This window comes from Castanea sativa, chromosome 4, assembly GCF_040712315.1.
Source record: "Castanea sativa cultivar Marrone di Chiusa Pesio chromosome 4, ASM4071231v1".
NCBI classification, from domain to species: Eukaryota; Viridiplantae; Streptophyta; class Magnoliopsida; order Fagales; family Fagaceae; genus Castanea; species Castanea sativa.
Window position 1 is genome coordinate 12907320 of NC_134016.1, and position 12879 is coordinate 12920198.

General features: G+C 38.2%; 1 protein-coding gene across 1 annotated transcript; it reads left to right on the forward strand.

Annotated features, from left to right (window-relative positions):
- The first annotated feature begins 3602 nt into the window (after nucleotides 1-3602).
- LOC142631782 (mitochondrial import receptor subunit TOM40-1-like) lies at nucleotides 3603-11708 on the forward strand. The gene is made up of 11 exons (XM_075806096.1): nucleotides 3603-4048; nucleotides 4325-4406; nucleotides 4740-4839; nucleotides 4943-5038; nucleotides 5157-5207; nucleotides 6354-6419; nucleotides 6881-6982; nucleotides 8786-8854; nucleotides 8933-9016; nucleotides 11129-11224; nucleotides 11395-11708. Exons 1-11 carry the CDS (start codon nucleotides 3910-3912, stop codon nucleotides 11449-11451), a joined length of 942 nt encoding a protein of 313 aa, XP_075662211.1. The 5' UTR covers nucleotides 3603-3909; the 3' UTR covers nucleotides 11452-11708.
- Nucleotides 11709-12879: the final 1171 nt, after the last annotated feature.

Sequence of the window (12879 nt, forward strand, 5' to 3'; positions counted from 1 at the left end):
TGGCCTCGGGCAAAAACAGAGCAAGGGTCATCATTCTCTGCTTCACCATTTTCTTTGCTTGGTCAGATTTGGTGTCCAAAGTGTCGATCGGCTCGGCTGCTTCTCTTTCGACTACAAGGATGAGGGCTTTAGGTTGTTCAACAGCTACGTGTCTCTTACGATTTTGGGACATGCGCTTGGCAGACTCGTCCTTCATCGGCGCAAGATTGTTTGCGGTAGTATAACGGGGGCTGAGGTCCTGAGCCTCACCAGTAGTGAGTGTGGGGGGGAGAAATTTTGCATGTCGAACGTCTATGTATGATATGAGCGAACTATCTACTAAAAGCGCCTGGCTGAAAGATTGCCAGGTAGTTTACACTGGGTTGACGTCGAGTATCAAATGAGACGCTCGGAGTTGCCCATCATTGTGCACAAAAATCTCTAATCTAAGTACAAAATTGAGATCTCGCACATTTACAACTTGGAGATCCGACTGGAACCTTTTTGATTCTACAGCAAACCAACAAATGGACCGATCAGTTCAATACGCAAACAATAAAGAAATTCAAAACTAAAGCAAATGGGGGTTCTCGGTACCGACCAACATCATGTGGCGAAAACGGGCAAAGTAGCTCATCGGCAAGCCAGTTGCCATGCACCCAAACAAATTCTCCTGTCGAGTTTCTATTGGAGTCGAGCAGATAAGATATAAGCCAGACCCGCATATCTCTAGTCTTCAAATAATAATCACTTGAAAAATTGCCGCACAATTTATACATGAAATTGATGTCATGATGGTTTAATTGCAGCCCGAACATTTGATTCAGTCGGCTAACACAACTAATGACTGTATAAAAATTGGGGGGGAGCTGGTTGGGGCATAAGCCATAGAACCCAAGGGTACTTATGATGAGAGGGTCTACAAGGAAACCTAACACCACCCTCAAGTATGGACATCAACGGAAAGAACTCAACATTCAAACCAGCTGCTCTCTCGAGAGCGATGTCGCCCTCATGGCAGTATGCATTATCAACATCCCCTGGGACGCCAAAGGTCTCTCTAAAATTGGCCAAGGTATCCCCAAGGGTAAGAAGATGAGAAAATCCCATCATTGTGCACAAAAATCTCTGATCTAAGTACAAAATTGAGATCTCGCACATTTACAACTTGGAGATTCGACTGGAACCTTTTTGATTCTACAGCAAACCAACAAATGGACCGATCAGTTCAATACGCAAACAATAAAGAAATGCAAAACTAAAGCAAATGGGGGTTCTCGGTACCGACCAACATCATGTGGCGAAAACGGGCAAAGTAGCTCATCGGCAAGCCAGTTGCCATGCACCCGAACAAACTCTCTTGTCGAGTTTCTATTGGAGTCGAGCAGATAAGATATAAGCCAAACCCGCATATCTCTAGTCTTCAAATAATAATCACTTGAAAAATTGCCGCACAATCCAGCTGCTCTCTCGAGAGCGATGTCGCCCTCATGGCAGTATGCATTATCAACATCCCCTGGGACGCCAAAGGTCTCTCTAAAATTGGCCAAGGTATCCCCAAGGGTAAGAAGATGAGAAAATCCCATTCCTGAAGTATGGAATGAAGAAGAATCGAACAAAGAAAGAGGTAAAGAAGACTTACTTTGGGCTTTAGAAAGTGAGGAATTGGAGTGGAGTGTTTACGCACAGAAGGAGGATGCTCGGCAGAGAGAAGATTGAAAGAGAAATGACATAAAAGGTGAAATTGTAACCCAGGAAAGGCTTTATATAGAGGTTAAGGCATTTAATGCTGTGGGAGGCGGGAAAAATCCCTTACAACTCTCTTTGATAACCACCCCACATGTGTAGGTGCAGTTCATGAACCTTCAGATGGTTCGCGTACCGACAGGTTATAATTCTTGACATGGCAACCTGACACTGAGCTACTTTCAAAAAGACTACAATAATTTCCTTGTCTGCGCATTAAGGGGCGCCCGGTATTCTCGGAGACCATCATCATGACTGGGATTGCTCTTGATTCGCCCTTAATAACCCACCCACTAGACACCTCGGATAATGCTTGGTTATCAGAATCCTTGATTCATTACCGAAAGCCGAGCATGAATCAAGGGGGGCTATTGTACGGGGTGTTACTCTCCCTCAAGCGCATTGTTCTTAAAAACCCATCGTAATGGTGCCACGTGTAAGACCTTGCACTTGTTGGGCCCTTAAACTCAGCCCAGGCAAGCTTTGACGCCCATCAAAAGCCCAAGACCAAGAGATAAAAACGTTTATAACATGAGCAGCGAAGGTGAGATCCTACCTGGTCGGGGAATGCGTTTTCCCGAGCAAATGAGTCCCGAAATGCATGGCATCACCTAGGGGGTATCACTGCCGGGTAGTCCCTCTAATGATGGAACCAGTTCTAATGCCACTATCACCACCTCTCACTCCTAACTAAACACCCACTTAAAGGTAACAACATTGGATCTCTCTTCCCACTCACCACGAAAATAATCATAACTCTTCCACTAGCCTTAGGCTATAAATAAGAGATGAGAATTTGAGAGAAAATACTAAGAAAAGAGGGTGATCATTCTGAGAGGAAAGGGGGGAGCATTTCTGAGTGTAGAGAAAATAAGGACACATGGGTTGCCGGGCATAGAATCACCCATAGTAGGAAATCCAAAACCCACAATACAAATAGATTGTGAGCCCAGACAGAGGTTGGGCCCAATAGCCGCTTTTTAAGTACGCACACCAGCAAACCCAGAAAAAAAAAACCATTAACACCCATGCCGATCACAATGCCACAGCCACCACAACGCCACAACCGCCATAGCCACCACCAATCTCGCCACCCACCGATCTCCGCCACGCCAATCTTGCCACCCACCGATCTCCACCACGCCGATCTTCATTGTTGTCAACACGTACGCCGATCTTGTCAAAACCCACGCCGATCTCCACCGTTCTCAGTCACACCACCCCCCTCTGCTGAGCAAAATCCAGCCAAATCAAAATAAAAAATCAAAATCCATCATCAAACCCAACAAACCCATCAGAACAAATCCCCCAAACGCCAACCCAAATCTGACCCAAACGCCAACCCCAACGCCACCCAAATCCGATCCAAACGCCGAAAACCCATGAACAAACCTATGCCGGAAACCCATGAACAAACTCATGACTTCCACGCCTCCACCACAGAAATTGATCGAGCCTTCCGTTGTCTCCATGCCGTTGAAGAAGAGAGAGCAGGAAGAAGAGAGAGTAGAAACAAAGAGAGAGAAAGATAATGAAAATTATGATCTGCAATGAGAGGAGAGAGAAGACCAAACCGATTAAAAAATATTTTTTTGTTTTTACCATTGAGCTACAGTGCGATTCTACATTTAGAATCGCATTGTAGCTCAATTATATATATATATATATATATATATATATATATATATATATATATATATATTTTTTTTTTTTTGCAATAGTTGTATTTTACAACTTCTAATGGAGTTCTCTTTTGGACCTGAATTGTAAACTACTTTAAAATTTAGCCTACATTTGAGATTTGGCCCATTCAATAATGACGCTCTAAGAACACGCTGAATAGTTATATTTAAGCATGACTCGTTTAATAGTCCCAAGTCTAAAATTTAAGCTGCTTATTATTTGCCAAACAAACCGAGTGGCAACCACGAAACTGACTAGCCTCCAAAAGCAAAAAATTGGAACCGGGGTTTGACTTAAAACTTTTCCGAGTTAGAGCCCAAGAAGTACAACAACAACCTTAATAACAGCGAACAACCGCTAGGGTTTTAGTTTTAGTTTTAGATCCTCCCTCTCTCAACTCTGTCTGGGGTTTAGTCTTTTACACTTTACACACAGAGACAGACCTCTCTCTCTCTCTCTCTCTCTCTCTCTGAGATCAAAATAACTCATTGAGTTACAATAATGGCAACTGCCACTGCCACTGCCCCTCCAACTAGTAGTACCACTACGCTGCCACAAATGAAGAAAGAGGACGAGAAAGTCGATTACTTCAACCTCCCTTGTCCTATTCCCTATGAGGAGATCCACCGTGAAGCTTTCAGTTTGTCTCTCTTCTTCTTCTTCTTCTGCTTCTTCTTCTTCTTTTCTACTTTCACTCTTTCCAATTTTTGTTCGTTTTGCCATGCTTTTGATTTTGATTGGGTAAGATTTATTTTTGTTACATGTGAATTTGGACCCAATTGATGATTTTAGGTGGATTTTATTTTGTGTTCTGCTAATCTATAGGATCAGAATATGTAATTGCTAGAACTGTTAAATGGGCTTTTTTTTTATGCTTCTAATTTTTGTGTTGAATCTGTGTATTTTGTTTTGGCAGTGTCTTTAAAGCCAGAACTATTTGAAGGGATGCGCTTTGATTTTACCAAAGGACTCAATCAGAGGTTCTCACTCAGCCACAGGTAGCTTTCCCTTTCTCTCTTTGTTTGGATACAATGCTCTGTAGTCCCTAAACTTTTAGCCCAGGAGCGATTTTAGTCTCAAAATTTTAAATTGGTTACTTTTAGACTCTAGCAAACTTAAAGTGATTGTTCTTCATTAGAGACTAAAAAGTTTGTTAGGACTAAAAGTGATTGCTTTAAATTTCAGGGATTAAAATCAATCGTGCTAAATTTTAGGTACCTACAATGTATTTTGGCATTTGTTTCTTGGGTTTTCAATTTTCTGTGCCTTTTTTTTTTTTTTTTATCGCTGTTGATTTTGATAGTAATTATTTATTGTTCACATTCGGTCAGCGTGTTCATGGGACCAATGGAGATTCCTTCACAATCTTCTGAAACCATTAAAATCCCTACTGCTCACTATGAATTTGGTGCCAACTTTATAGACCCAAAGGTAAGTGACCTCTGGTTGAAGGGGTTTTAAAATAATAAAATAAAAATTCAATGATGCATTAGAATTGAAAGCTTCGCTGTTGGTGTTAATTGTTTTTGTGTAGCTGATGCTTTTTGGGAGAATAATGACTGATGGGAGGCTCAATGCAAGAGTGAAGTGTGATTTAACCGACAATCTTTCTTTCAAGGGTAATGCTCAGGTAAAAACGCATATATTAACATCCCTTGATGAATGATGATGGAGTTTTTCCCTATTTTACTGGCATTGTGCCTTAACATGTCTAAGGCAGTTGATTATATTTTCTTGTGCTTTTCCAGCTTACAAATGAGCCGCATATGTCACATGGAATGGCCTATTTTGATTACAAGGTGAAGCTTCTCTTTTTCCTTACTTGTAAATATGTTTATAATTTCTCATTGTGCTTTTAGTGATGATGTTGTTGGTGCATTTACATAATTGTTAGTTTTTTCCGATATGCGATCAGAGCGTTCTAGGCTGCAGAGGCACCTAATCTAGGGAATATTTCTGAGTACCTGCATAAGTACTTAGTGGCTGACACTTTATTGTTAATGAAATTTGTCATGTAAGAAAAGTTTCATTCAGGTTGCAAGTTGTGGCAGATGCACATTTTCTTTATCTATAGTTAATTTATTATTTTGTTAAAGAACATATGAGTATGATGTTCTTGTCAATTATTCAGATTATGAATTGAGATAACTAGTTTTTTTCTTTACCTTGGGAGAGATAGAAATCTGGAAATCATTTGATGGCTGTGGATTCCATCAGATTCTTGTTCACATGCTAATAAGGAAGAAATTTCTGTATCAAAGTGTGAAGTGGACCCTATCTTCAGATAATATTCTTGTAACCACTAACCATTGTTCAGCAACATTGGGCTCTCTCTCTCTCTCTCTCTCTCTCTCTCTAAGTAATAAGGGCTGGAAGTTGTTGGATAGTCTAGTTGGCAAAGTGTCTTGGAATTGTAGTAGAGACCTAGGATCAAAACCATGCATGCCTGGGTTTGTTGGGGGGTAGGGGGTTATTCCCCCTTTTTTATCCCAGGATTTTAATCTAATAGAGGAAAAAAACAAGTGGATGAAAAACATGAGTAATGTCTGATGGCGAACCTTTATTTCAAAAATTAAGTAGGAATCTTTCTTTTGGGTGTTCTCTTACATGGCAAAGGAGTGGGTGGATACTGGATATGTTCAACTCTTGTGAGTGAGTGCAACAGAAGTAATATTGCCAATGAGCTCTAGTTCTAATGACACTTTCTACCCCTATGAGAAAGGGGTAGAGGTGAGGGCCTGGGTTTGAGACATAGGTTGCATTTGTAACTTACCAAGCCCAAAGAAAAAAAAAAAGTGATACTTTCCATGACCTTCTGCAATTTTTTTCATTTTTCCCTTTCTTTGACATCTTTGGGTTGGGTCTTTCCAAAGCTCTCCTAAAATAGTAATGCTTGGATTGACATTTTGGTATCTCTAATTTGTTGAACAATGTACTCTGTGCAGGGCAAAGACTACAGGTCCCAGTTTCAGCTGGGAAATGGTGCCTTACTTGGAGCAAATTATATACAGGTATAAGATACTGGAACCAAGCCATTCTTTTTTTACACTTATTATGATGGATTGTGATTAATATTTTAAATTTAATACTATGAAGCTGCTCATGGATATGTGATGAGAAATTGGTGATAATTTTCATATGGGTGGCAAATAGTATAGAGTTCTTGATGTAATCTGCTTGTTTGTGGAAACATTGGCTGGAAATAAAATTGTCACAGAAAAAATTGTGTACTGCAGACAACGAGAAATCCAAAAAATGTATATAATTCACTAGTTATGATCCATTCGAAAGATCATTCCTTGTCCTCACCAAACTGGAAATAGTTACATTATGTTGCCATTTTTGATAAGCTGTTTTATCATCTTGCCAATTGATTAATTTCTTGGATTTTTTTTTTTGTTTTCCTTTTTATAGTTTGGTGTAGCAAACACCATTTAATGGTCTTTTACTGAAATAACTTTATGTTTTTCAGAGTGTGACCCCCAATTTGTCTTTTGGTGGTGAAGTGTTTTGGGCTGGTCAGCATCGGAAGTCTGGTATTGGTTATGCTGCTCGATACAACACGGATAAGATGGTATGCTGTCTTCAATTCATTCTTTATCACAAGATCATGTCTTAAGAAAATATGGATTTCTAGTGAATTTATATTAATTTACTTAGTCTGCTATTTATGGATACATGGCTGTTCTTTTCTCAATTTCTAAGTGCTTGTCTTTTTGTTGTTCCTATGGTCAAAGCTTCTCTCTCTCTCTCTCTCTCTCTCTCTCTCTCTCTCTCTCTCTCTCATTCTGTGTGTGTGTGTGTGTGTGTGTGTCTGTCTTTCCTTTCTCTTTTCAATGCGTTGTCAAAATTGACAACTGCAAAGTAAAGAGCTATGGAAAGTGATTAAATCACGTCTTAAGAAAATATGGATTTTTAGTGAATTTATAGTAATTTACTTAGTCTGCTATTTATGGATACTTGGCTGTTCTTTTCTCCAATTCTAAGTGCTTGTCCTATTTGTTGTTCCTATGGTCAAAGCTTCTCCCTCCCGCTCTCTCTCTCTCTCTCTCTCTCTCTCTCTCTCTCTCCGTGTCTTTCCTTTCTCTTTTCAATGCATTGTCAAAATTGACAACTGTAAAGTAAAGAGCTATGGAAATTGAGTAAGTATCTGAGATATGCATTTTGGATCTACCTTGTTGCGATGCATAATTAAGATAATCAAAGGGATGGTGATCATTTTTTTATTGTGGATTCTGAGACCCTGTATAGTTCTATGAGATATACATATTTTATGTCAAGCTTCTTCCTTTACTCATGCTGGAATGGAAAATTCATTCATGCATGGTATGAATTGATTAACATATGTGTTTAGAAATAAAATTTATTTTCTAGAAACTCGTCCATGTATATTAAACTCCCATTTGTAGGGATTGCTCCTGTTATTCACATGTTGGCCCAACTCAATTGCTGAATGGTAAAAAATTTTGCTTGTAACCTATTCCATAGTGCACGCAGTGATACAAAAGAGTATAAATCCTGTGACATCTATTGCATGGATAGAAAGGAAATACCATCTCTAAGATCAAATACTAATGCTGTGTGTCCCTCTCAAAGACTTTTTGGTCCAGAAAGAAGATTATGCAGTATAGATCTTTTTTGTCTTCATTCCGTGGTACAAAGGTTTTTTTTTTAGATGAATTAGGAGTTGGTGTTTGAAGTCTTAGTCCTTTTGGAAAAAGTCAAGAATATGGCATCTATTTGTGTGCCATTTTTCAAAAAGTTAAAATTTGATGTGAGAACTTGAGTGTTTTGGTTTATGGAATGTGTGCCCTTGTGTGAGCTATTCTTTCTCTGAATTTCTTTTTTCCTTCATCTATTCCTCTTGTTATTGTTCACATACTTTTCACTCTGTTTTAGCTTCCAAGATTCTTTTTTCTTCTTTCAATCCTTCTATCCTAAACCTTTCCTTCCATAAGCCACCAAATAAATCCTTGAAATAACCTTAGGGCTGTTAAATCTTGTTGCTGTCAGAAAAGTTCTTGCAATTTGTTTGCTTCAAGGAATAACTCCTCTGGATACTTTTAATGCCTACCTTTTGAACTGAAAATAAAAACCCTAAATATCACCAATATGCTTCAAATCTGTAACCTTTAAACCCTGAAGCTTATAACAAGCACACATAGATTTATGAAATCTGTCCTATGTCAATAAATTTTTCTGGAGCTATATGGAGTTTGTAAAACAGAAGTTTATCTTTTTTTTTAATGGGTTCGTGTTTGTGGAGAAACAAATGCATTTCGTTCTCTTTGGGGGCAGGGATAAGTAACTTATTTGTTTTTAAAATTTTGATGATATGTGATTCTTACTGTAGTTGCATTTACCAATTTTTCTGCAGGTTGCCACTGGGCAAGTTGCAAGTACAGGATTGGTTGCTCTGAGCTATGTTCAGAAGATATCTGAGAAGGTGAGTAAATTTAGCAGTATAAGAATATGTTATGATCATTTTCAAGTTTATTTTCTTATACAGTTCTCTTCCTTTTAGGTTTCTCTAGCTTCAGACTTAATGTACAACTACATGTCAAAAGAAGCCACAGCCAGTTTCGGTTATGATTACATCCTTAGACAGGTAACTTCTGCTCTTGTAAATTCTCTGGTATCCTGGTGCTGACATAATTTGCCTGCCATTGTATGTGTTGCTTTGTGGTTATGTAGTCAATGTATTTTTGGTTATTAAGCATGAATATATTATTACCATTTTGATGTGAAAAGTGCCAATAATAGATTTCTTCTTTTACATTATAGTAGATACCCTTTTTCTTGGTAATTTGGCGCTAGTCCTAGCCCATAGGAAAGGTTAGACAAGTCTGAAGTCCCCTCACAAAATTGCACCTAATTGAGGTGAGAGCCCCATGGGATATGTTGTCTCTGCTTACCGTAATCAGGTGTGGTACAAATGTTACTAGACCATGCCCCAAGTCATGGAAAAATTCAGCTGTCTTTTGAACCTATGAAATTATTTTTCAATTTTAAATATGACTGTATTTACTCTCTCCCTCTCTCTCTGGCTCTGGCTATGGCTGTACCTTTGGTTCATAAACTGGTTTCTTGGTTTAAAAGATCTAATGATCCATTTACTTCTTGATTTGGGATGATCGTGTTGTATTATTCCAAAGATATGTGCAAACATGGTTTGTTTGTAGTCCATTGGCATATTGCTCATCTAAAAAGTGAAGAGTTGCTATTATTTCTTTTTTGCTGATATTTCTAACAATGTGTTACTTAAAACTGCATTAACATATTTGTGACTCTTCTGTTTCTTAAATATTGTCATGTTTACATTTGCTTGACAAAGTTGATTCAACAGTATGTCACTTCATGGTCCTTATTTCTATTTCCTATATTGAGGTTTTGTTGCTGGTAAAATTATGTTTGGGATTGAGGGTTTTTTGTTTCATCAGTAAAATCTGCTCAATGCTTAAAACAAGATGTTGGGAGATAATTTACTTTAAAGGAAAGTTAGATAAATTCATGAGTTAGACAACCTTGCCCCTGTTATGAGTTACGTATAATTTTTTTGAGAACTTAGATACATATTTTTTCTATTTAAAATGAATTATAAAATTTTGAACACAAATAATTATAAGCTCTGCCATCCCTCTACGAACTAGATAACCTACTTCATAATGTTCATTATACAAATTTTGCATTTAAAATTCAATTTAATATATTAGATATTTAAGATTCAATCTTTGATTGGCGAAAAACAAGTAAAAGTGGACGAAGGTTCCAAAAAATTTTGGGTCAGGCCGAGAAACATGTAGATCTGGTTTCTCCGCAACTTCCAGCAAGAACAGCTTCAATCTTTAAGCTAGGGGCTTCAAATCAGAGACTTTTTAATCAACTAAATGGAAATAAAAATAAAAACTGAAGGATTTAGTCAAAATCTGAAGCTCTTATTCACCTATAAAAACTAACCTTAACTTTGATTACAGTAAACATTAATAGGCTTTTAGTAGATGTGGTCATTCAGTTAAATGCTTGGATAGGTGGACCCTAAAATTAACTACTAAGGCACCTTAACTATTTGTATTTTATTCAGCTAGACCCAATCCATTTTATAATAGGATGAACTCAATAGCTATAGGCAGTAATGATGAGTTAAATTTGGTCCCCCTATAAAACTGAGGTCCATACCAGTTAATAATTGATCCTCATTTTCTTGTTGCCTGTTAGGGTTTGTGAAAAGAAATCAATGTTTTAATTGGTGTGCATCTTGGAGTATGAAACAGACCAAGTTGATGTGAATTTGGGTGGGTTAGATATAATAACAATTAATAGTCAATAAAGAACAGAGTGGTTTTAACTTTTTTGTAAATTTTTTTTTGATAAGGACTGGTTTTAACTTTTAAGCGTGGATTATGTTAAGAACGTTGAACCTCAATAACAAAAATATAAGACATGGTGGTGGATGATAAAAATAAGGACTAGGGTCAGTGATGTAAATCTGATCTGGGCATAGGGAGGTGGCAAAACATATAGAAAGATTGGTTTGATCCCGGCTGATGCATGTATCTAGACTAGCTGATACTTCTGCTGCAATCTTTGAGAAAAAACTCCTCACCATGGTTTTCGTCGCAAGCAACATCCTAACTCCACTAAGGCAAATTTAGTTTTTCATATATAATTCTCAACTTCAACTCAACAATTGGAGCTGGACTAATTTTTATGTTTCTTACAGTGCCGCCTTAGAGGGAAGATTGATTCCAATGGCTGTGCATCTGCTTTTCTGGAAGAGCGATTGAATATGGGTCTAAATTTTATTCTTTCTGCAGAGGTGAGGATCAATTGTTAGTTTATGCATTTTCCTTGGTGTGTATCATGCAAACGTACTCATGTTGGGGACCTACAATATAGTGGTCTTCAAGATGGATGCATATCCATGATCTGTTGCACAGATTATAGAGATATGCTTATTTACTCGTTTTGTAAATTTATGTCTTGCAGCTAGATCACAGGAAGAAAGACTACAAATTTGGTTTTGGGCTGACAGTCGGAGAGTAGATTAGCATGACTTGATGCTGTTTTATCCTCATTCTTGGTAGCAAATTTGCGAGCTATTCTTGCTTTATTTTTCCTATTGGCACAGAGCAAAGAAACAGTTTTGTATTTCTACTTTTGGCAACGTTATTTGTGAGTAGCATCGTGTGCTGCCACAGTTTTAGCCGTCTTATTTATTAATTCGGAGTAAACACTCTTATTACCCTTTAGGGCTGTAGAATGAGATCAAATAATGCAAATTAAGATATTTATCACTTCAATAACGTTGTTTTGATTCTCTTCTATTTCTTAAGCGGAAATGTGGAATGTAGAAAGAGTTTTATGTGAGGGGAACAAATCCTTTTGTCTCACCTTTAGCAAATAATCTACCAGAAACTTCAGAATGCCAAACTCACTCTATGGGCTCTAAACGGGCTGAGCATTACCGAGTAATGTATGTTTGAGCTCTTCTAGACAATAGAAGTAGAGTGTTCAAGCTTCGTTCGAGCTCGAATCAAGCTTAAAACTTGTGTTCAAGCTCGAACTCGTTAGGAATTCTAAAAACTTGAGCTTGGCTTAGCTAGGCTTGATTCATTAGTCAAGTCAAGCTTAAGCTCAAACTTGAGCTCAACATGAAGCCTTGAGATCCAAATCTAAGTTCCTTATCAAAGTTTTAATTTTTTTTTTTTCAATAAAAAAAATCAACTTAATGAAAAAGAGAAGATAATGCACTAATCATAAAATAATTCTTCTTCCACTATTGGTATTCAACCTAGCACAGTTGAAGAAGAAGAAAAAGACAAGGAACAATGAAGAATACTAGTCCACGGCCAAGATCTGAGGACAGATGCTCATATTAGATTGATCTCAAGAACGATTTGCTACAGTCTTTCTCTCTCTGGGATTCTCCATCAACCTCCTTTATTTCTGGATGATCTCTTACATTATATAGCCTCTTTCAACTAATCTTGGCCCTCCATTTGTTGATCATGCAGGCCACTACTTGAGTGTTTGTCCCATCAGACGCCTTTCCAAATTTTTTGTGAGTTGCGGCAACCAAGACAACACTGTTCAGGGGTCTTATCTACATAAATGCGGCAGGGTGTTTGGTGGGGTGCATTAAATGTGGTGGCAACTACCATCTCTTCAGACGCATCAGGACTAACTCCCTCTCTGAAGCTCTTCCTCTACACTGTAACGTTCTCTGGTAGTGTGTCATTGACATGGCCAAGGCTCGCCTCCCCGGCCTTGCCGTCCGAGGGTATGGTCCCTTCGGAATTGCATCAGCCTCCTCGGCCTCAGATATGACACATGTCACTATTACCTTATTAAATTTGTGTCCCACAATAGCCCCCAAAACTCCAGTTTTTCCCTCTTGTCCGAGGAGAAAAATGGGGTTTTGATCTTGGGTGATTGGCTCCACACGCTTCTTTGACTTTCCCACGTGAGAAC

Coding starts and splice junctions, on each gene's coding strand:
- LOC142631782 (XM_075806096.1), top strand. CDS start 3,910: ATGGCAACTGCCACTGCCACTGCCCCTCCAACTAGTAGTACCACTACG. Junction 4,407..4,739: donor AGGTTCTCACTCAGCCACAG/GTAGCTTTCCCT, acceptor ACATTCGGTCAG/CGTGTTCATGGGACCAATGG. Junction 9,017..11,128: donor ATGATTACATCCTTAGACAG/GTAACTTCTGCT, acceptor TGTTTCTTACAG/TGCCGCCTTAGAGGGAAGAT.